Source organism: Lissotriton helveticus, chromosome 4_1 (genome assembly GCF_964261635.1).
Source record: "Lissotriton helveticus chromosome 4_1, aLisHel1.1, whole genome shotgun sequence".
Lineage (NCBI taxonomy): Eukaryota > Metazoa > Chordata > Amphibia > Caudata > Salamandridae > Lissotriton > Lissotriton helveticus.
In genome coordinates this window covers 287,364,422-287,389,705 of record NC_136063.1, presented here as the reverse complement: position 1 = coordinate 287,389,705, position 25,284 = coordinate 287,364,422, and the positions used below count along the sequence as shown (strand labels likewise).

General features: G+C 41.7%; 1 protein-coding gene across 1 annotated transcript in view; it reads left to right on the top strand.

The window, feature by feature from the left end:
* NSMCE2 (NSE2 SUMO ligase component of SMC5/6 complex) overlaps window positions 1–25,284 on the top strand; it is a 696,967-nt gene that overhangs the window by 283,168 nt on the left and 388,515 nt on the right. The window contains exon 5 of the mRNA XM_078686783.1: window positions 14,681–14,834. Within this exon, the coding sequence (XP_078542909.1) occupies window positions 14,681–14,834 (154 nt within the window). The remainder of the gene's footprint in view (window positions 1–14,680; window positions 14,835–25,284) is intronic.

The window sequence follows — 25,284 nt, the reverse complement described above, 5'->3', positions numbered from 1 at the left end:
TATATATATATATATACACATATATATATATATACATATATATATATATATAGAGATATATATATATATATATATATCGCAAAGTTTTGCCTGCAAGGAAGAGAAGAGCCCACTGACATGGACTTATGCTTATTGTCTAGTTGCAACCAGTTTCTACTTGAGTATTGTCTAGTTGCAACCAGTTTCTACTTGAGGGCTGTCCAGCTTTTAGCTTAGTTCGACTGCCTCTCCCTGTTTTCTCTTACGTTTGAAAAGTCCAGTCGAACTATATCACACCTGAGAGAATCTATAGACCTACTATAGGGAGAGTTATGATTTGTAGAGATATAGTGTTGATATTATAGTGACTCTGACATGGACTTATGCTTATTGTCTAGTTGCAACCAGTTTCTACTTGAGTATTGTCTAGTTGCAACCAGTTTCTACTTGAGGGCTGTCCAGCTTTTAGCTTAGTTCGACTGCCTCTCCCTGTTTTCTCTTACGTTTGAAAAGTCCAGTCGAACTATATCACACCTGAGAGAATCTATAGACCTACTATAGGGAGAGTTATTTTGGGCTCCCAGCATTAAGCACCACGGATACAGGTTATTTCAAAACTAGCGGACCGTAGTTCGGCATTTCTAAATAGAGGATATTGGATGTAGATGTGATAAGCTCCATGTAAGAATACCCCACTTTATTTTCCTGACTACATACTTATTTCCTGGAAGCTGTCTGGTATGTAAAACTGCCATAGCACGTGCAAAGAATTGTGAAATGTCACTTCAGTTTGTTTTTTCCCCTCTATTTTGGGATATCCTGCGCACCAAGCCTATGTCACACTGATGTTGATTGATAAGTTACTTTTTAGAGCTATTTTGAGAAGACAGTGCCTTTGTTCCTTATTTGTATGCGCAGCGTGCAAGGTAAAGATAATTACAGGTCCTCCTGTAGAAATCCTCTTAGACGAGGAGCTCTCTGTCAGGGCGGAAGTTCACTCGGTGCCGCATCAGTTTATTGCTTTAAAGGTGTGATGGAAAGTTGTGCCTCAGATTTCCCCCGATTTGCCCGTTCTTTCCCGGATCGACCACTGCAGGAGTCTTGTGGGACTTCCGGATAATAAGGTGTGGAAGCAGCAAAGTGTTCAATGCGCAAGGTCACGCGGGTAAACGAATCTGATTATGTATCACTATCCTGAAGGCTGCGCCCCCTGTCGGTAAGCACCAAGACTTTACAGCGTAGGTCGTCAGCGCCTAAGCTAGCGCGTCTCAATATAAGGAGCATCTCTTTGCCTACGATCTGATGCTCTTCTTTCCATTTTTCATGTGGCTGCTTCCTGGCCTACTTGGTCCCTCATGATGGAAGGGAACCTACTTTGAATCCCTGTACTATTTAAAACTATTTGATTCATAAGTCTTTCCAGGACATCGTGCATTTTCACTTTCCTAGTGCTAAAATGGCACTCAAGGTGTACGTTGCGCTGTAAAAATAAAATATTATTTAAAACACTGTATCTTTATGTGCACAGGAAGTGGCATAACACGGCCTCCGCCTTGAAAAAGCTTATATAAATGTTGCCAGTTTCCTAATGAGGTACCACCTTATTACCCAACCTGTAATTATCTATTGCCGTATTATTCACTTTACACTCTATCATTAGTACCATGTTAACCAGAGTAAGACTTATTAAATGTCACGTGTAGTACAGCAGAGTTAACCACAGTTTCTGCTTTCGTAGAAAGCTATTTCCAGAGAAAACCTTTAATTTCCTTTCTGCTTTGTCTTGAATAACCGAGGGCTAGCACAAAATGATAGTTTCATGTAAATGAACACACAACTATTTCATGCTTATTTTAATTTGTCACAGCGTTCATATCTTATTTGTTCGGCACATTCACTCCATTCTCTTGCTTTATAGGCGTTATGTTTTTAACAGTTTTATCTATTGTTTCCCTTGAATTCATAGTTGAACCTGGACTGAAACCTATGCCTGTGCGCAAGAAAGCAGCAGGGTTTTAGGAAGTATTCCTTGACTGCTTCTGAAGGGGGGGCAGTAGGTGAAAACAGTCTACGTACACACACACACAGGGTAGTGTACGACGGCGACACAATGCCAAATATGGGTTTACGGGCGGCTGCCAGAGAAGTTAAGTAGCATTTCTGAGTATGTCGTGCGTACGAGAGGTTAAAGTAAATATGGTTCTAGATCACTTTTCAGACTCACGTGTACCCTTATCTGTTTAAAAATGTGTATTTAAGTAAAACGTTTTAATACACAGATGAAACGAAAATATCAGCAATTTACCTTTGTAAATATATGCCAAATTAGCAATAATATATTTGTCAAGGTTCGTGTAGAATATATGAAGGTCTTTACAAATAAACATCTCAGCAAACAGGGCAGGCGCTAGCTTCTACCCCAGGAATACCCACACCCTTAGCACTCCATTAGGCTGTCAATCCATGTCCATCTAACCACCCCCCAAATCAACCTTTTATCTCATATGTCAACCCCTGCGTTGTAGTTTTTTTTGTGTACATTTCTTTATTTGTATTTTCAAAAATAGAACTATGAGTTATACGAATCTTTGCAGCAGAGAAGAAAACAGCACGCATTGAAGTCATCACAAGTCTATTTGGGATTCCCTCCTGTACAGTTGTCACCCTTGTATTATTGTAATGATTTCCCATCATCCATCTGCACAGAGAGTGACATCCTTGGTTTGCAGCCAAAACCATCTTTAAAAGAAGTCCCCAAACAGGAGGATTTATTTTTCTATCATCCATCTGTGCAGGAAATAACATCACATTTTAACTGCCAAAACCTCCTTCAAAAGAAGCAAGCAAGATGATTTATTTAATTTCCCATCATGCATCTGCACAGGAACTGACCACTTCCTAACTTTTCCTTACTTAAGTCAACTCTTTATGGCATCCCTTCACCGGACGTCCCCATTAAAGGGATGCCACATAAAAGGGCGCTCCCTGCTTGGTCCTCTTAAGGCCAGGAGGGGTCTTTGGCCAGAATCCCTGTTTCAGTGAAACTTACAGCACCCAGCACTACATACTGCCATGATCACACCCATATGTAGACGACCCAGACACTCACATAGCACTTGGACAACATATAGACCCAACCTCTCATACACATCCTACTAACACTCCCAGTGAGACTATAGAATAAATATTCCATCTCATGCTCATTAACACTCTGCTGTACACAACACACCAGACATTGCAGACCTCATCATCTGTTACAGGCTTGATTCACTCTTCATCACAGAAACATGGTTACCCTCACATCTTTGCACAGGATACAGTATTGATTGTATGGGCTGCACTCATAGGAAGAGAGAAGGACTTGCTCTCATCCATAAGTTCTGGCCCTGCACGATAGGTAAGCAAGCAGAACTCAACTCCATGGATGTGTTGACATGTCATTTACCACTCTCTGCAACTCAGACCACCACCTTCTAGCTCATCTACAAGCCTCTTGAGCAGAACAAGGACTTCATTTATGAATTCTTGGGGCTCCTCATCGTCTAGTCCATCCAACATGCCCTCAAAACCCTCTTGGGCGACTTCAACCTCCCAGACAACACAAGCTAGAAAGGAACACCATCTTCAGCCTCTTTAACACACTTAATATAGTACAGCATGTCACACAAAACTAACGAACCCCAATAACCACATTCCTCAACCTTGTCTTCTCAACATTACCAATGATCCCGACCTTGCCTTCTCAACATCACCAATAATCCAATGCCGACCACACATGCCCCTGAACTGACCACTTTGCCATTCATTGTTTGGTGCTCAGCATAGTACCAATAACAAAGGTTAACACAAAATAAAGGACCACACGTTCAGATAATTCAAAGAAGTCTCCATAGACAACCTAATGCTGCCTATTGATCAACTCCACGTCCGACGCCAACACCCTTCTCAAGAACTTAAGCAATTACATTTTTTTAGTAAGCTATGTGAGCATCCTCACTTCAGATACTACATGCAGCCGCAAGCCTAGTATTCTGTTGTTCAAAAGTTTGTATTGGTTGCTTTCTGAACAAATGAATACATCGAACATACAAAAAATATAAATACAATACTACAAAATGATCTAAATCTCAAGGAAAGAAAGGTAAAGCAAAGGAACACAAATCATACACTGCCAGTGAGTATCTACTTATGTACTGCAATGACAAAGTACAGATAGTTACCTATAGGAGAAAATTAGGTAGAGAACAGGTATAGGCCAAGTTTGAGCAGACTATGAGCCTATTCCTCAGTAAGGGGTATATTTCATGGCGGTTTGTGTGAATCCAAATATGTGTCAAGACTATCCCACATATGTCTGAGGCAGGATTTCCTTGGTGAGTTTTGGAGGGCAATCGTGTCAGCGCCCCTGAGGTGGGAGACCCAATTTAACCAGCTTTTAAACAACGCTTTGTTTGTATCCTTCCAGTTATTTAGGATGTCTTTAATTGCAGCAATAAGGAGAAGGGGCAAAAGGGCCCTATCATTGTCGTTTAGGGATGCCACACTGAGGAAGCCAAACAACAACGTAGAGAATTCCCTTTTGAGAGAGCATGAGAGTAGTTTAGAGATATAATCAAAAATACTGTCCCAAAATGTTTTATGCATTTGCTGTAAAATAGCAGGTGTGCTAGGTCTCCTGTTTCCGCCTTACAGTTCCAACACCTGGAATCCTCTCTAACCTTGTGTAGGTGTAGGCGAGCTGGTGTCCAATATGCTTTGTGTAAGAGCCAACATTTTGTCTGTGATAGGGCTGGTGACATTTTATTTCTAGAGACTGTGTTCCACGTTTTGGACCAGACCTCTTCAGAGATCGGGGAAGAAGATACCGATTCCCAATAGGTGGTGAGCTTTTTATTGAGGTTTGAATGTTTAGGGCGAAGTAATTTATATATCCAGTATACTTGGTGGCCCAGGTTATTTAATTTCAATATGTATTTTGGGAGGGAAGTGGAAGACAGTAGATTAGCTTTCGTGATTGCTGCCTTCATTTTTAGGAAGCTGTAACGCTCCATGGGTTCTAGATTAAATTTAGTCTGTAGGTCTTTAAAGGAGATGGGAACTGCTAGGTCTTTCAGTTGGTGAGGAAAGGAGATACCTTTGTCGATTCATGTATTGTAGTGCATAGTGCTCCCTCTATATTGCATCCTATGGTTGTCCCACAGTGACTCAAAGTGTGAATGCCTTATGCTAACAACTATGTTTTTATCTAGTTTCAGTAGGGCGTATTTCGTGTTCTTAAAAATAGATTTTGAACCGCTGATATTTGTGAGTTTGGAGGTGAGTAGGGCAGCTGGAGCCAAATTGCTGAGCAACGATTTTTCGATCTCTAGCCAGACTGGAGTATATCCCATGGGAGGAACAAACCAATACAAGCCCTGTTTAGCTAAGAACGCCGATTGGTAGAGTTTAAAGTCTGCTAGGTAATACAAGAAAGACATTTCCCCCCTCATTCCCCCACATTTCCCCCCTCCCCAATCTTTGTCCCTCTCCCCTGCCCACCTGAAGAATTCGAGAGTTGGAGCTGCGACAGCAGATCTGTCAACTGGCAGCCGGGAGGGTATAAACTAGGTTAAATCTAATCTGGATGAATCTTAACTAGGAACTGTCTGGTTCTTATTATCCAACCGTAAGTAAGAATGTAATAGAGCCATAGTGACGGATTCCGTTCACAGTCTGAACTCAATAAACAGTGTTTAACATTCCTATACTCGTACAACAGACAATGCAACTCCTATTCTAGGGGGGTGAAGCACATGTATTAATGTGAAACAACCCACCACCCACACTTTTTGCAATGTTCCCAATGGGCGCTGGGATCAGAACGTACTTAGCTCACTAAGTCATAATCAACCTAAGCACACTTGGTTTGTGACTCGTGAGAGTATGAACATTAACGTAAACATATGGTGCTTCCACTATGCCAATGAACTCAGTGAAAACAACCTTTAACATAAACTTATATCTCGATCAGATCAAATGCATGTTTGACTAACAACGTGGCGTAACCAAACTATTGTAGAACAAGAGGTATCATGTTCCTGAAATTCATGTTTTCCGTTTGGTTGAAGGTCCAGCAGCGATATCCATTTCCTTTGCTGGGTTTGCTTCCAGATCCCTTTCCAGATCTTTAGGATTTGTAAAGAAATGCAGTTTGCCATTCTCAAAAATTCTGAATTTTGCCGGGCCAGCAAAGGAGAATTGAATGTTTTTGTCACTCAGTTTGTCTCTCAATTGAAGAAACCCCTTCCTTGTGCCCACCCTGTGTTTTCAGTAATCTTGTGAAAACTTTATCTGGTGGCCTTCCCAGGAAACTTTGTGATTCTTTCTTGCAAAGTTGAGGATTGCCTACGTATTTTGAAAGCGCAAGGGTTTACATATTATTGGTCGAGACATTTTCCTGTGTGAGGAGTTGAATGTAGGAATCCTTTGTGCCCTGTCCATTTCTAAAGCCTGAGGGAATTTTATGCCTGTTAACATGGGAATCCAGGATTCTAAAAATGCTCCACAAGAATCTGCCGAATCCTCTGCAATACCAAAAATGCGTATATTGCCCCTTCTGTTGCGGTCTTCCAATTCGGCCGCTTGTCTTTTAAGCTCGCTCGTAGTATCTCTGAGATATTTTATGTCTTTTCCAACCTGGGAAGTTACATCCTCCACGTCACTTATTCTCTGCTCTGCATCCGCGAGCTTTGAGTTAATCGCGTGCATATCTGCCCTCAATGGCAGTGAGTTCCAGCTGCATAGATTTCGTGTTATGTTTAGTAGATTTTACCAGGTCATGTACGTCGGCTAATTTCTTTAAGATCATGTCCATTGTGCTGTGCATATCCGTTTTAGCTTTGATCGGGGAGTCTGAGATCGCTGGTTCAGCCTTTTACTTTTTGTTTAGGCCTCTATGTTTTTTGTCCGCCATCTTGCGTCCGAGCTTTAGACCTGTGTATGCTTGGAGTTGGTAGGCGTCTATCGCTCCTATGGGTAGGTGAGTAAGAGTAGGCGAAGCGGAAGGACCAGCCGTGTCACCAGTATTCACCAGTATTCATCAGTATTCAATCAGATTCACCAGTATTCAATCAGATTTATGTGCTATGGAGTTTGGGTCGTCTGTTCAGCAAGAATCACAGAAGCACATAAGCAGTGGTGCCAGTCCCGTAGGGTTCACCCCCGATTGAAACATTACACTGGTCCGGCCTGGCATGTGAGACCTACCCAGAAGGTCACCCTTGTATTCTAAAGACCGTGCTGACCGTAACTGATATATCAGCAGACAGGAAAGAAATTTGAAGAAAAAAGAAATCTTGAGGACATCTTGATACTGAAGTTCCTCATCGCAGCACGCAGACAGCCAAATCAAAGTACTTTACCACTACTGAAGAATCAATGGAGTCACCCACAGAAGCAGAACGCTGTTCAAGACAATCAAGCCCAGCATCAACCTTTGGCCGGATCCACCTATTCCTCAGTCTGCAGAAAAGTGCAATGCCATCAAACTCTTCTTCTCCCTCATATGCACCTCTAGTCTTGAAAGGGATTCACCTGCAATGTCCTACATTTGTTCTCCTCCTGCCTTTTCAACTGACACTAGTTTGTTCACATTGGCTCCTCTGGGTTAGAAATTATCCCTGTTATGTGTGGAGCCCTCCAGGGTCCAAAACTGTATCCTGCCATCTTCAAGCTTTACACGATACCACTCTATGTATCTGATCGGGCTCTTTCTTGATCAGTAGTACTAAGAACATCTAGATGGATACAGCATAGACAGCCCACATGTATCAGCCTCTTTGCCAAATAAACAAGCATTTGCAATGCAATAGGTCTCGCATTAGGAAAGTTTGAGCTATTGGTCTTGTAAATGACAATTTTTTTATTTATGTGTTGGTTTTGAAAATAGCTAAATTAATAGCTTTGTCATTTACAATGCCTATAGTTATAACTTTCGCAAATGTGACACCTATAGCATTTGTAATGCAACATATGTTGTATTTACGTGACTTAGATGTATTGATATTACAAATAACTACCATTTTTTTCAGCATGCAATACACCGTGGGAGTGGATACCCACACCCCCACTCCATGACACCACACGCGTCCAAACACAAGGCACATAAGGGTGTTACACTATAAAGCCCACCACAGACTCACAGGCGGAATGAAGGACTCCACTTGAGGGATCTGAGTGGATTTTACCTGCGGTAGTAGGCCTTCTCCTCACAGGTTTACCCTTAAAACAGACTGTGTTCTCAAACTATTGATCGAGCTGTCACCATCTGGTAATCTCCTCATAGCTGGGTTTGAGTGACAGCTGCCTCACTCTGTAATAGATAGGGGTACATTTTAAGTGCCCCCTGCTCAGCAAATCATAATGTTCTGCAGTGGACAGTCAAAGAAAACAGATGGAACATACAGTGGACTCACAGACTGTGAAGTACACCGACGGAAAAGCAAGCAGGGAAGTCAGTAAAAAGTAAAAAGGGGCTAATGGCATGGTTGTTCGCACAAAACCCAATATCCTCTGCCTTTGCCCATTACAGTTCCCACATTTAAACTGCTTCCAAATGCACCCATTTCCCAGCAATATGATGTTATTGATATTATGCACCAAATGTGCTGTCCTGAAGGGGTCCCTGGACCAAATGCACCCTACATGAGCGTGGCAAATTAATTAATTAATTGATTAATGAAGGTTCAGTAGAAAGTATGGTGTTTATTCACGGCATAGATAAGAAAGAAAATACACTGTTCATGTAGAATGACTGCCAACTCTAGTAAAATATCAAACCACTTCTAGTTACCCAGAGCAGTACCGCGCAGCTGCTCAAATCAGACACGAACTTCCAGGATAGGCAAACATGGACACATTCAGCTCTGCACGTGACTCTCTGTCTCTTGGTCTGAATAGCACGAGCTTTGAAGCAAAAAGTCGTAAGTTTCACATCATGGCGCCTTCTTACCTTTTCTCTGAGCTTTGCGTCCATCTGTATGGCCAACGACGAGGAGAAGACACAAAAAAGAAAAATATGTGAACAAGTCCCCGCCGGGCCGCCGCGCTGCCTGCGACGACCCGGAAGCGGTTGGGCAGCCGGCGAATCCCATCGCGGCCCCAACCGGAAGTCCCGCCCCATCGCGGAGAGAGCGAGAGAGAGCCACGAAGTCTCCGGATTCAGTCCCGGTCCCGATATGGAGAACCGGGTGAAGAGCGGCCGGGCGCATGGGGAAGGCGGGGCTCTCATGTGGTGAGAGAGCCCCGCAAAGCGCTATCGCCGCCCGAGAGGCAGAACCGCCGCCGAGCACCGCCAGAACAGGTGAGTGTGTTGAGGGAGAGGAGGGGTGAGTGGGGGTGGGGTGTACGCGTGTGTGTCTGTTTGAGTGTGTCTGTGCGTGCGTCTGTCTGTCTGTGTGCGCGTGTGTCTGTTTAAGGGAGGGTGCGTGTGTGTATGCAGTGTGTGTATGTGCGCATGCGTGAGTGTAGAGTGTTTGCGCATGGGAATGAGGCACGAGAGGGGCACGGCGCCGTGCGCGCTCACGAGGTCAAAACTGAGCAAATCTGCGCTTGTGCACCCTCTCGTGTCCACATTCCCAAAAACGGGTAGCAATAGTTGTCGAAGCACACTGCAATCAATGCTTACGCATTGAATGCAGGTCGTGCTTCGACCTAAAAAGGACCTAAAATCTAGGACTCAAATGTTCTGAGGCAGATGTTAATTATGTTTTGACAGGACCATCCCTTTTAAATGGCATTCACATAGTACAGACTCTAACCCAAACAAAGGCCTGAGACACCCTAACAGAAAAAGATAAAGACTATCCTGCATAACGCGATAATGTCGGAGTAGTTAATAGTGAATGCAGCACCAATGGCCGATTAGTTTTTTCATGAGGACCTAACATTTAGGAAAGATTGGTCACTCATAATGTGGCATTGCATGCAGGGTGGCTAATCTTAATCGTTAATCAAAAGGTTCTCCAACAGTCTTTTGCTTGTTTTAACATGCAGGCAAGTAATAAACCAACTAAAGATAGCAGTTTAAACCTCCACATAAAAAACAGTCTAGAAGAAATTACTTAGGAAATGGCTGAATTGTAAGATTTTCTTTCGCAGTCTAAAATACAAAAACTACAGAAAGATGTCAAATGCTTCGCACACAAGAAGGTTTACCTCCTACTCAACACATAATTATGCAGGGCAAGTTACAGAACAGACGGGAAGAATTGAAAGACAGTCCTCTGACTAGTGCTCCTCAGATTCTGATGCCTGGAGTAATAATAGTGGGTATGAGTTCATGAACAAACAGCACCAGGGGGACTGATGTGCATCCCATCCCCCCTGACTCCGATACTCGGCAACCCAGACTTTACCACTCCAGCAACGGGCTCCGGCTATATAGCCTGGTAAACCGCTAATTGTAAGAGGATAGGGCACTTCTACACCCCAGCCGGCATAACCCCATTTGAGCAATTTTTGAGACTTTGAGATCCCTGAAGCTAAATAATTTCACTGTATGCAAATCCAACATTGTGTTACTCAACCAGTGATAAAACCAGCAGCCCATTAACTGAATTCGAAAAATGTCTCCTCATAAAAAATGACAAGCACATACTATCTGACAATTATAAATGTTACTGTTAAGAGGTGCTAGATAATACAAACAAAATGTACAACACAGATATTCAGAGGTTTCCCTCCTACACTGTCCAAAGTGTACCTGATCCACAGACCTTCCCCCTTTGGTCAAACAGAGGCAAAGGTATTACAATGGCATTGTATACTGTCAGACAGGCAATAATCACCCGATGGAGCACAGTGCTCCTACCTGAACTTTGAGACTGGCTGCAGTTCTCTAGTGGGAATGGAGAAATGTTTGCCCTCTCTGGATAGACAGGAACCACAATTAAAAAAAGATTTGGGGCCTATGTATTGACTCTATCGCGGGAATATAGAGAACTTACTTTTCCAAGATATCTATGAGTGCTACACTTGACGAAGACTTCCATAATTACAATAGCACCTACAGATTTATGTATCAGCCGATGGTCTGAGAAACTTCCATTACATGCAGCGTGATCCTTACCTTGGTTACTGAATTGAGAGAGGGAGGGGAGTTGGGGTGGTTTTGAGAGCAGGGATATTGATGGGATAATTGTGTGTCTTGACACACAATTTGTTCTTGGTTTCCTTTTTTTGTACTGTGAAAACCCCAACAAAACAGATGTTAACCTTAAAAAATAGATTGAACCATGTTTGAATATTAATAATGCACAACCAAATATACAAAATTGTATTTTGTTTTACTAAACTGCCATATCAAATGCACCATCTATTGTAAACCTGATTAATGATCACAACCCTGATAGCCTCTTCATACAAAAGATGTTACTTCTTGACACTAGAAGCACCCGCCTGAACACGATTTTTGGACAAGGATACATAGTATTATGGAAAAATAGAGACAATAGAACTGAAGGGTCAGTCCCCGTTATTCAAAGAGAACAAATCTTTATCCTTTGATATCTTTCATTCCAAAATGTAAATCTCTAACACTTTCTTAACAAGCACACTACTCCATTACAGCACTCTCCAGGCAACAATAGGGCCTTCACTGAACTATTGGTTCATTTCACTGCCCTCACGCTGTTGTCCCCATCATGCTTCATATGTGAAAATGTAGTAAATAAATCAAGTCCCTTTTAGCCAGGAGCATAAACCAACACCGGAAAGACACCAAAATAATATCTTGAACTCTTAAACTGCTTCCCCCTAAATTAAAGATGTCATAATCAGAACCAGAAAACTGGTCAAAATAGTAAGTGCTCAAACTACTGATCTATCTAGATTCTAAAACAACTCTTCAAATACAGGGTCCTCACTGTAATAAGTTGGCCACCTTCATAGACAATATCATATTCCAAATGCAAAATGATAATAGTATGGATATAATATGCCCAGTTTATGTAACCCAAAACAGTAAGCTACCTTCTGAAAGGTTGGAAGCATTTACTCCTCTCTTCAAAGAAGTCCTAGACAAAACCCATTATGCTTACCAAACCTATTACTGATCATCTTGGCCGGATTCCCCCAAGCCTAGCTAAATCAGTGCCCGCCACCCTGCTACACCGTATGGGTGAACATTCTAAATACTTCCCATAACCAAGGCTTTGTACATGTCTCCTGTAATAAGGAAATTACCCGTGTCAAACCCATAAAGCTCAAGGTGTGACCCAAATTGCATTAAAAAGTATTGTCTAATCACTGGTCTTCCTGTTATTGCTAAAAACTGAATCAATTAATTTATGAAGTAACAATCGATGAGGCTTTAACTCATAAGGTAGGATTGAAGCAGCCACACTTAATATCATAGACAATGTCTTCTAGATGTTGGATTTGAATAAAACGTGGCAACTAATCATGCTAGATCCATCAGCTGTTTTAATATTATGATCATGATTCCTTGCTGAACACCCTCTTTACACAATGTATCTTCTTGATGGTGCTTCAGCGGTTCAAATCACACAGTTGCTGCAAAATAGTTTAAAAGCATCACTACTTGCCTCAATCTGCAAAAATCCCTAAAAGATTAATACTAGTCCAATCTTAATTAAGTTCTACCTCAACCTCTTGGAAACCTCTGGATCTCTCTTGCCATGTAGATAACTGTATATAAGCGTCAATAACAACACCCCAATCAATCACATAAAGTAGATCCCTTTAAAATACATTTCTAGATGACAAGTGGAAATGTAAACTGAAACAGAAGACTAAATTCTTGATAATCTGCTGAAAACAAGACCGCAAAAACATGGCTTACATACCTCAAAGAAACAGACCTTTTCTCTGGGCAGCCAGAATTTCAAATATCTGGCCTTCATATTAGACTGCAAACCGAACCTAGATCCCCACTTAAAATCGGGTTAGCCAGCTTATGAGATGGAACAAATAACATCTACCCAGTTAAGATCTCAAACAGGCTGTGCAGGCACCGGAAATTTTGAGATTGAAATATGGAATATGGGATCTCCATCATAACTAACCCCTTTTGAAGCTATTCCACATACAGCTGCAGAACTGATTTCAAACATGAGGACATTTTATCATTTATTGATCTCAGAACGCTCTCACCCTAATCGCTCTTTATCTTTAGATCTTCCTACATCATCTTCTAAAACTCTTAAATGAAACACCCCCACTAACTGAAAAAAATACTCAAAATCTGAAGATGAAGGAGACCTGTTCGCTGCACCAACAATCTCCAGCTCAAAACACTACTGCAATCCACACAAACAGGCTCCTTATCCACTTTTGTGTGAAATATCTGGAACAACATCCCGTTATGTCTCAGACCTGACCTGTCTTTCACATATCTTATAAACCACCTGCAAATGCACATACCTCCCAGTATACACGCACATCTCAGTTCCATGCAAACCCATGGAATGGCTAGATGCAGACAGTGCTATAACCATAAACTACATTTAATTGACTTTTGTCCACCTCTGCTTGTTGAAATGTCACACACAGATACTTACTCTTTTCCTAGAACCATGTTAAATTGGTAAATGGATCACATAACATAAATTGTATGGAAAGCACTCTAACGTCCTCTTGGATCATAACCACTTCTATACGTGTGGAAAACAAAGAACACTTGCTGGTTCCCACCTCTAGCAGATGAAAACATCCAGTGTTCCCTTTGGACAGCTGACTAGGCTGAAGAATGTTGATTGACCAGTTTCCCTGACTTTTTGTTGATAATTTCCCACACTATAGGTAACCGTACATTTTTAAATAGATCATCTTGTCTTATTTCGCCTGTCTTCAGAATTTTATGCAACTTGCTCATAGTCACTTTGTCAATATGAAAGATTAATTTAAAGCACTTGTGTTTTCAGAACAGCTATTTTTCAATTTGGTGTTAGCAGTGACCCGAGCACTGGGCCCCTATAATTAATTCGAGACTTATACGAAATATGTACACATCAACATGAGATTATGTAGCACAGGTCTAGCATGAAACTACAATTCACATTCCAGAGCGGTTAGGGAAAGTTGAGGAATGATTCAAAATTGAGCATGTAACTAAAGAGTTGTGGAACAGGGAGACAAAACTCATTCATTGGTTGATGAGATACTCCTTCTCAACTCAAGTCTCTACCTCCATTCTTGCAGTTGTAGTTTTACATGTTAGATTGTGTCCCTGCTCCTGAGAATATTAATCGAGTTTGACGAATAGAGTAGAAAGCAATTTTTTTGCATGGATCACCAATATGGATTCGTCCATGTCTGCAGAATGTGCCTATTGTGGCAGGTATAGCCATTCTAATAATTCTTTTTGGAAGTGGGCCATTGGGATACATATTATGGTGTATAAGTGAATCACCTGGACATGTATGTATGATCCATGTTATTTAAATATCTAGCTGCTTCTATGTCAAAATGATTCTTCATTCCTGATTCTTTATTCCATGTGTGAGTTTTGGCTTAACTGAAAAGAAAACATGTGTGGGTTATGGGACTGGAGGCATCATCTATTGGTTTACATATACCTGTTCCATTGCTTATTTGATCAGCTACAAAGTAATTTGTTCCACGTTTGTTCATGCTATAAAAATATAAAAAATAAAAAAAGATCGTATTTATAAATTAGTGAACAATTTATGTGTTATTACAGATCAGACGAGAGCAATTAGATAAGATACCGAATTTAAGAGCACTGGTGAAAGATAGATTGGCCGAGTTGCAAAGCAGAAATACTGACCTGGATCTGAAAAGAAATGATAAGTTTATACAGTTCAAGGAGCAGCTCAGAGAAACAGGAAAACAGCGTAAGTCTCACTATTTCACATGCCTGGTGAATGCATTATCTTAGTGGTATAATTGTGTTTTTATTTAATAGCGTACACGTATATATGTTTGCAATTGACTAATGGTGTTTCAAAGGGATCTTCAATGTGAAATTGTTTTGATGTTCTTACCTGTCACTGCTCTTGGTTGCTCCTTAAATGGACTTTTGATAAGAAACTATATCCTGGCAGTGCTACGACACTGCTCTTCTGTTGCAGTTTCACTCTGCATCTAATTAATACAAGAATTGTTCCCGTTTTACATGGAATTAGTTTATAACTTCATATCACCTCCAATGGGCCTCTGAAGCTGGTCTAGAGGAATGCAGGGTGATGCTCAGTGAGGTACCTTCTTACTGTTGACATCAGGAAGAATCACATATTTCAGTTTGTATACATCTGTAGTGCCAAGTGCCAACAATATTTCATGTTTAACCCAAGTACAAATTAAATGACCAACTTGTGTGTTATCACATGGTGATGTTCAGTAGATAACTGGATCTTTAATTTGAATGATTCCTGCAAAAATCTTAGTGATTAGTCCAATATTCTATTGAGGATGCCATTCTAATTAAGGACAGTAACTTCATCTATCAAGAAGTTGTATGTTGATAATGCTAGCAAAAGTAGCAGTCCATAGGTGATCATTTCATTTGACTCATTATTATTAAGGCGAAACCAAGCTGTTGATTTCTAACAAATTCAGTTTTAACCTAAAGAAGAAGTACTTATTAAACAAAACAATAGTACTTGTGTTAGGCAAAGATTAACTACTGAAGCATATTGCTTTGTAATGAAAGGACAACACTACAATATGGAGAGCTATGTTAAAAATATGAATATTTCTTTAGGGAATTATTGGGCATTTTATAGCTTTAGAGTGTTAAAAGGGAAGCACTTGTGACTTAGTGTTAAAAATACCATATTCAGCCTTTGTAAATGTTGTTTGTAAACCTCTAAGAGGTTCTCAAGAGACACTTTGGAGTGACACTTTGGAATTGGACACTTTGGATATGGCATTGTATTTGTGATCTCCAGTAGAAGACCAGGTCCAGTGTCTGATGTGTAGTCTTCACTGAAAACTCATTATTGCCTCGTAAGTTTCAAAATTTAGTTGTTTTTTCCTATCCACCCAAGTCACACAGCCACCATTTCCATAGAGGGGATCCTTGAAGAACCTTTTCAAAATCTAACTTAGTATAAATGTCTTTTCTTGTAGCTTTATCTTTTTTTATCTGCAAATTCTTTGATATTTTAAATCTTTCGGTGTCTCATACATTTTTAGACGTTGTTTGAGAATTTCATTTTTTAATCAACATATAACCATTATATTGAATAAATGTTATCAATATCTCTATATTTCTGAGATTAGGCTTCATCAGCAGAATAGCAAATTCAACAACACTGTTAAAGGAACAAGAAGAACAAATTCTCAATTTGACTTTTTTGAGGTACATACATGCAATTGGTTCATATACAGATTATGCATTGATGTTTATCTCCAGTATAGTCACACACGCAGACAATTAAGCTCTTGATGAAAGAAATATAAAAAGGATTGAAGTTACAAGCTTGTTTTCTAATATGTGAATACAGGAAAGGGGCCTCATTCCTTTAGTTCAAGATATGCTTAGTAATAAGGGTACCAACATTGGCAAGTTGTCGTTGTAACATTTATTTGTTTGTTGTATACATTTATTTAATTGTTTCATAATTTTATTTTCATTTTTTATTCCACCATAATAAGTGCCACATGCTTTTGAAGCGATATACCTGCACTTCTGTGTCTTCAAATATTTGCTCGTACTTGCGTTTCATGCTCTGGTGTTTCGAGATACATTTGCATGTCCTTTTAGACATCGTGCCTTCTTAATATATTTAACAATTAATTGACTTAGACCTTTCGTGTCAGTATAATATAACTTTTTAACCACTTGGCTGCTAAGGGGTTTCCCCCTCCTGCGCTACAGATTTATGTTCCCCATTATACATGACGAGTTGACCTTGTCATGAGCACAGATTCATTGTGCCTCATGACGAGTTCACCTTGTCATTAGCATGCAAGTGGTTAATTACAATTGACAAGATTATTTCCCAAATTGTTCCATCTGATCTTCAGCATCATTTCCTTTACAATTTATTTTCCTCTACTTAAATGAAACATGTCCAGTTTTTTTTATTCATTCAAGTCCAGGAGATGCCATAGCCTTCAAATGATTTATCCAGTAGGTCTCTCATTGGCCCAGTAATGATTTTCTATCTCCTCTCCTTCTGAGTTGAGAAACTTCCTCTATTACCTGGAATGTGATTTGTGTTAATGTGAGTCCTTTTATCGTTTTATAATTAAAATGTCTTGTCACTGTTGATTTTGGATATTTTGTTCTGATATTGTATTTCTGTTACGTCCATCTTGCATGGGTATACATGTGTTGGTACTTTCTTTTGACTTAAATACTGTTTTAAACATTTTAAACATATTGTTCTTTGATGTGTTTGATAAGTTCAGTAAGTTTATTTGTCGGCTTCAAACAGTCAGGGTGAATTAAATCCCTGTATTAGTGCTATTAGGTAACATATTAACTGGTTAAATTAATGGTATTTGCATTTCCATACACCCAATATGTTGTCTTTCTACCACTTTCAATTAATTTATTTGCTTAATAGTGCCTCTTGATTCGTTATGGCCTCAAAATAAATGCATACCTTAGAGCTATTTTTCCAACTCATAGCTTTTCCACTTAGTTGTAAACAGAATATTTCAAAGCAAAAATGGTTATACTATTGAGTTATATGGTTTAACTTAATTAGAAATGCTTTGTCTCAAACTCAAAGATAATGGCTTAGCATTTCTTCATTCCAGTGCCTGTACCCTAAAATTGGCTAAAGTTAACAATTGTTACATTATAATGCTTAGAAATGCCAAGTGTGGTTTTATGCATTATAAATTAAGCTACTACATCACTGCTAGAACATTTCGTAACTGGCACCAGACTGCTAACCTTTCGGTGAGCCTTTCTCTCTATTGCCAAAGAACAGAAATTAGGATTTAATCACTGTGCATGATTAATAGCAAGTTATAGAACAATGGCAAGGGTGTTTATTAAGCTCATAGTTCACATAAAAGGTTTCTTGGAAACCAATCAGCGATTTCGCTTATTGTATCATTATTGATCCAAGAGAAAAGTTTTTAACACCTTTCTAAATATAGAAGGGGAAGAGTGCATATGAAGGGCTATTGGCACTGCTTTCCAGAGTTCAGCTGCAGCGATTAAAATGACAATGGTCCCATATATAGAGGTGCGTAATTTGGACATTAAAGTGAAAATATTTTTTTTTATCCTAGACTTCTCCTATAGCATTGCCGGTGATTTCTGTTGTCGAAAAACCTGGCAGTTAAGAGTAGACAACATTATGGACAATATTCATGGCTTTAAACAATATTCACTAGCGAATTGGAAGTCAATGAAGACGATTTTTTGCCTCCATGAGGCCGAATTGTTTGTAGCCTATATAGTAGGCAAAATGCTTTGTGTTGGACTAGTTGGTTCTATGCTAGATGTTTCTTGGGAGCCCCTAAAAGAATGTCATAGTTTACCCTAACTCGAATTGCAGCGGTGACTACAAACCTCACCTCATGTTGTCCTCTACAAAAGGGAGAATTTGGTGAACTGTTCTTAGGATGGAGAAACAGGTTTGATCACTAGCAAGTATGAAATAGATGTAAAGTCGTCTCAGTCTGTTATTATTTCTAAAGGAGGGCGAAATGTTTTATTCTGCCCATGGCATTTGGTGACTCTGCATTACTCTTGTAAAGCGGAGCAACAGCCAAATTCTGCCAATCACTGCATGGTGGTATTTTTTCTTGCGGGGCTCCTGAAATACAAGCAAGATTTGGCGTCCCCTAGTGCCATATTCTAACGCGGGCTGTCGCAGTCTGAGGGTTGCTTTATGAGTAGATTTGCTGCAGCGCACGTAGATTTTCTACTCGAGCGGCAGCAATATCAACTCAATTGGCCACATGCTTTTGTGCACAGCATGGTAACATTTGCGCTGATTTTTTAGCACTTCTTGCACTACTGGCGCTAAATTGCAGCACGACATTCATATTTCCACCCATTGGCGGAACTCCGCGGAATCTAGCACAGTTATTTTACTACGCGGAATTACGCAGTGAAAATCCACGAGTGCCACCCATCCCTAGTTATTTCTGTTTTAATCCTTCAGCATTATTATTATTCCAAAGTCTGATTTTGTTGACTCTAATCACATTGTTAAAAACTTGCATGCGCCTTTTCTCCCTGTGTCTTTGGTGAAGTTTGTTGATAGTGTTACACAGCTGCTGCAGTGTATTCATTTTTATTTTTGATACCATTAAGGAAGATGACAATTGAACAATGTACAAACGTAGTCGATGCATTTATGTTTGTCACCCAATTTAAATACATAAGAACAACAAGACTAATTTCTGTCAAAAGAGCGAGAGTGATCATCCTTACATCAAAAGAGAAATGCATTGGAACCAACCTCTACAGCAAAGAATTGCTTTACTTCTGGAATATGCTGTACTCCAGGTGTGTATTGGAACATATCCTATATACTTTTCAGTCACTGGAAATTAGGAATTTTGATGCAATTTATGCCAGCTTCTCAGAGTTAACGACTATTTGCCAGGTACACAGTGTGAGTAAAATGCCTTACTACATGCTAAGCTAATAGAGGTGGCATGGAGTGATAACATCAACCTTTCCAGCACCACTAACAGTGAGGAGTTGTGGTCTAGAAGCTAAGCTACCAAATATGGAACTTGGCAGTGAATACTATCTCTGAACTGATATTGTGCGATTCTAAGCAAATCACTTAGTCTCCCTGTATATAAATGGAAGTATGTGTAATCTGTGAGGTGTATTGTATAATTGAAAATTTAAATTGTTACTTAATATACACATCTTTTTTCATCTCACAAGATCCCTAAAAATGTACTGCTCTTTGTTGCTCCCCAGCTAGGTTTAAAGTAATGTTTGTCTCCTTGATTTTTCCCGGATTAAAGGAGAAATTCTATGTGGACTCTTTTTGTGTGTGCACATTTTGTAATTACGTGTACTACAATGGTATGCGTTCTGAAAACCATAACAATATGAGGACTCTTGATATTTTACAATGAGTTGATCTTACATCCTTAAGCAGTTCTCAGCAGTACTATTGGCCATCTAGGTACCAGTCAAGGTAGTGTGGCCAAGGTGGCTGGGTATCTGTTTGTTCAGTATTTTCAGAATGGCTTCCTGCTTTAATACATTACACCTCAAGTTTCCTCTTACTGCCTGAGATCCTCACTTATATGTGAAACGCCTACCGTCTAAACTATTATACCCCTTTAGAAATGTGGATAATTTGAAATCACTTCTTGAATAATATTATGGCCGAATTGAGTGGCTTTCCTATGTCACTCTTTCATGCCCTACTGTTTATAAAGTGTTAATATCACTAGTGTATTACTGATGTGTAATGACATGCCTTTACTGTAGTGCATGAAATGCTGTGGAATCAATTTCAAGCCTGTTGCATCTCTAATATGTATCAGAATAGTAAGCTCTACAACAGCAATGTTCGTTGTAATGCAAAGATTCAATCTGATAGATACTTCTAGCCGCAGATTCCTTACCTTGGATTTATCCCTAGGTGTGAGACTGGATCTGTAATTTTTTCATGAGCAGTACTCCTGTGCCCCGGTAGGTGGCGTCTTCCGGCTCTGCGTGGAGTCGTTGGCATTGCTATATAGGCGCCACCCAAGCGTGCAGGCCTGAGTTATTTTCTTTCCGCACCAGTCAGCGCAGATTCAGGAAGAACTACCACTTAGTTGCTTTTTGGCTACGTTTTTTTGATGTGTTGTTGAAGTCTTTTGTGGTTTTATCTCCTGGTGTGGCAGGGATGTCCTCCTAGAAAGCAAGCTTCAAGCCCTGCGTCACCTGTCACCGACAGATGTCTGTGATGGACCCACACCTTGTTTGTCTGTGGTGCCTTGAGAGGCACCTTGAACCGAAGCCTGTTTCAACTGCTGAGCCATGCACCCGAAGGCCTTGAGAGAGCGACTCCTCAGGCTTTATCTCTGGAGTAGGATGGAGATTGGAAGCAACCAGTTGAACTCTCCCTGCCCGACCAGCCCCAGTGAACATCTGGGGGGTAAATATCCTTTTAATGGATGCCTGAGCTATATCCAAGGAAATGAAGGTTGAGACAAATTTGTTTATTCCCTTATGAATGGGTCCCTGGCGAGACCTTTCTGAGCAACAACTCTAGCTTCCAAGTTGGCAAGGTCCTCCACCGTTCGGTTGACTTTAGTTGGGAGTGACCTGCGTCTCTCTGTCAATATACCACAGTTAGTGTTTCCTAAGAATACAATGATGTATCATGCCCAGCTGAATAGGATGTCTGGGAAGATTAACAATCATGGCTCCTCTGCCATGTCAAGGACATTTGTCCAAGGGACAGTGATGTCCAGGAGTTTGTCCTGACAAGAACGCCAGGAATGGTCTATCCCTTCTTGGAGTCCTGGACACACTTCGCCAGGACAGTGGCCAATCTGGTGCCTATTGTGGATGTTCGCGCCACTTTGCTGTCCAGAGACAGATGGGGGGGCTCTCCTCTTTAAGGCAGTAGCAAATTTCTTTATCAAGGGGCTTCCGTAGCCTGTCAGCAACATAAAAGGATTTTCTCGATCGGGGGTAGAGGATATCCTCCTGGTCCATTGTTAGAAACAGGGTAACTGGTTGACTGGGGTGTGAGCCCTGGGCAAGCAGCAACCACAATCCTAGTTAGGGTAAGGCACACGCAAACCTTAAATTAACCTATTGTGAGAGGCTGGCTTGGTATATGGTGCTCATTTGTTTAAGTGTAGCACCCTGCACTAATCCAGACAACCCTTATGGTGATTTTAGTGGTCTTAGACAACCTCAGAAAGCTCTTTAAGTGGTAGCTGTGGAGAGCAGCCTTCAGGCTTAGTCCAGAAGAAGTGTAAGGCAGCTGGTTTTACCAGTACTTAATCTTATGGTATAGGTTAAGTGAAAAAGAATCGCACGGTGTAATTAAAAAAATAGGTATTTTTTTACAAACACTCACTAATGCAATTTATTATCTCCTACCCGGAAAGAAAAACACAATGCACACAATACTTAGGAAATAGAACACGTAAGTAGAAGAAATACACAGTGGTCTCCAGGGGGAGACCAAACATTGTACTAAAATAGTGGAATGCGAACCATGACTCAAGACAAGAATGGACCCAGAAGAGTCGGGGACCCAAGGAACCCCCCAAGGTGAGTATCTCGGAACCCCATGGAGGGCGTGGGCAGTTTGGAAACACAACTGCATACTCAATAGATGTCTATGGGTATGTCGAGGTTGCAGTTTTCAAGAAAAAGTACCCTTCCTAGCAGACCCTGAAGAAACCCCGTTGTAGATGGATGCCTCACCTGTGGATACCTCGGGAACCACGATACCTACACCAGGGAAGCAGGGTTGATAGGTGTCAAGTGACATCAGAAACTTCTGTAGACCACATTGGAGGACGTCAGGAAGGTTGCTGCTGGAGAAGAAGACAAAGGAGTTCTGTGGAATCTAAAGGTGGATTCAAGGTAAAGAGAACCTGCAAGCTGAGGGGAATAGAGTCTATGCCACTCAGGAGTGAACAGGAGGCACGGAACATGAATGTCCACCGATGTCGGAGATGGCGGAGAGTTTGATGGTGCCCTTCAAGTTGCAGCTGCACGGACCAGGTGACGCTGAGGAAGACTAGGAGCCGTTTTACGAGTTGTCCCACATCGAATATCGAGAGTCAAGGAGTCATTGTCCGGCAAGGGCACCAACAAGCCTTGGCAGCAGATGATGAAAAAGGAAAAGTGTTGGGACCAGCAAGGTCCAAGTGACTCACCACGCACAGGTAAGTCGGAGCCGTCCCCAAGCAACCAGGGGAGCCCACTTGGAGTCGAAGAAGACCCTCAAGAGGACTTACGGGTCCAGAGGCACAGAAGTCGCAAGTGGACCTTGAGCAGATCACTAAATGAGGAAGGCCCACAATGCAAGGGATGCAGTGCAGGTGTAGGAGATGCTTAAGGTTGGAGCTTCTTGGAGCCCGTAGATCTCTGGAGGAGAGAGTCAACAAACCTTGGCAACGGCAAGTCGACGCTTTGCGCAAGGGTTCTGTTCCAGCGGTTACGACGAGGGGTATTGGCCTCCAACTTGGTATGAAGTCAGTGCATGCCTCAAGGGAGTTGCAGAATACCACCACCTGTGTTACTGAGCCTTTCGGAGTCCGTGGGAGCCCAATCGGAGCAGACTGTTCAGCTGTGTTGCGGTGCTTGTGGTTGCAGGGAGTGACTCCTTCACTCCAAGGGAGATTCCTTCAGGTGTCTTTGGATGCCCATAGTCCTAGTGAAGAACCTGTATGGAGCACGAGCACAGACATTGCAGAAGACCAGCAGGCCGACGAGACCAGGAATCTTCCCCGATGCAGTCTTGGTTCCCAAAGCGAAGTCCAGCAGAGTCAAGAGTTTCCAGGTGGTCGAAGTTGAAGTGATATGGGATTTGAATCTTATGCCATGTTATCTTATGTTTAAATTTTCTAAAGCGCTCGGACACCGGTAGGCTTCATGGCGCTGAATGGAAGGTGCTAGTGCTAAGCCGGGTTTTGAGAGATTTCCTCAATTTCATTTAATCGGGACTAGACCTAATTTCCAAGGTCGGCCTTCTCCGCCACTGTCCTGGAAGTCCTTGAACCATACATTGATCTGCCCAATTTTACTATCCTCGGGGACTTCAACTTTCATTTAGAAAGCTCCAACTCGCTCGATACCATATCACTTGTGGATTCCCTAGCCTCTTGTGGGCTGCTACAAAAAGTGGGATTTCCCACCCACTCAGCAGGCCATACGTTGGATGGGGTCTTCACCAATGACCCCAGATTGGAGGTAGGCATTCCCATTCCCCTCTCATGGTCAGATCATATGGCCGTCCCCTTTGAGTTCGATCCCGGGCAACGGGATCCGTCTTCAAAGGAACATAACGCCTGGATCCTCAAAAGGAACTTTAGAGCCCTTAACAACGTAACTCTTAGTCCTTTCATTTCCAACTTCACTTCTTCCAAAGCTGATACGGATTCTGCAGCGCAGGAGCTCATCAACATTATTTCAGAAGCAGTTAATATTCTTGCCCCTGTCAAACCTCATTACTGCGCCAGGAAACGCCCGTCAGCCCCCTGGTCCTCTGACTCCCTTAGATTACGTAGGCAGGAATGTAGGAGACGAGAAAGACTCTGGAGAGCTCATCTTGACCCTGATGAAAGGATCAAACATAAAAACCTTATAACAGGCTATAAAGCCGCTATTCTAGTGGCTAAACAATCCTATTTCACTGACCTAACCACTTCCCTCAGCTCACCAAGAGATCTTTTTAAAATTGTGGACTCATTATCCCTTACCCCCTCCCCTGACCCCACTGTCCCTTCCCAAGAACTCTGTGATCGGATTTCCACGTTCTTTCACACCAAGATCGTGGATATTTACTCTGCCTTGGAAGCCCTTAATTCTACCCATGACTCTGCCCTGCCGTCGGATCTTCCTCCCTGCCCTGTTCTGACCTCGGTATCCCCAGGACGGTTGTCCAATTTCCCCCCCCCTATCCTATGAAGACTTGAATGCTCTTCTTAATAAACTTAAATCGGGCTCCCCTTTGGACCCCTGCCCTCTCAAAATATTGAAAGACTGCAGGGATGTCCTCCTTCCACCTTACCTGGAAGTAATGAATATGGCAATCTCTAATGGCATCTTCCCTGCATCATGGAAGCTGGCTATTGTAAAACCCCTATTAAAAAAAACAACGCTGGATCCCGGTACTCTTAAAAACTTTCGCCCTATATCCCTTCCCCTGCCAAAATGCTTGAGGCTCACCTCAACCTCCACCTCAGCGCCTTTCTTGACAATGCTAGCCTGCTTGACTCTTCACAGCATGGCTTTCGAAAGGCGCACAGCACCGAGTCTGCCCTCACAGTGGTGGTCAATAACATCCGGGCTAAGGTCGACAGAGGTCATTCTACCATCTTGATCCTGCTCGACCTCACAGCCACTTTTGACTCCCTGTCCCCTTCCATCTTGTCTAGGCGGCTCGGTGAGATGGGAGTTGAAGGACCAGCTCTCGGTCTCCTGACATTCTTCCTTAACCATCGTGCCCAACAGGTCAAACTGGGTGACTTCCTTTCCTCTGCCAAGCCTTTGCACTCTGGGGTCCCGCAGGGCTCATCTTTGAGCCCTACTTTGTTCAACATACATGTGGCCCCACTTGCAAGGCTTGTCAGATCTTATGGATTGGAAGTCCTTTCGTATGCCGACGACACCCAGATAATGGTCTCCCTATCTCACTCTGTGGAGTCCACGGCCCTTAACTT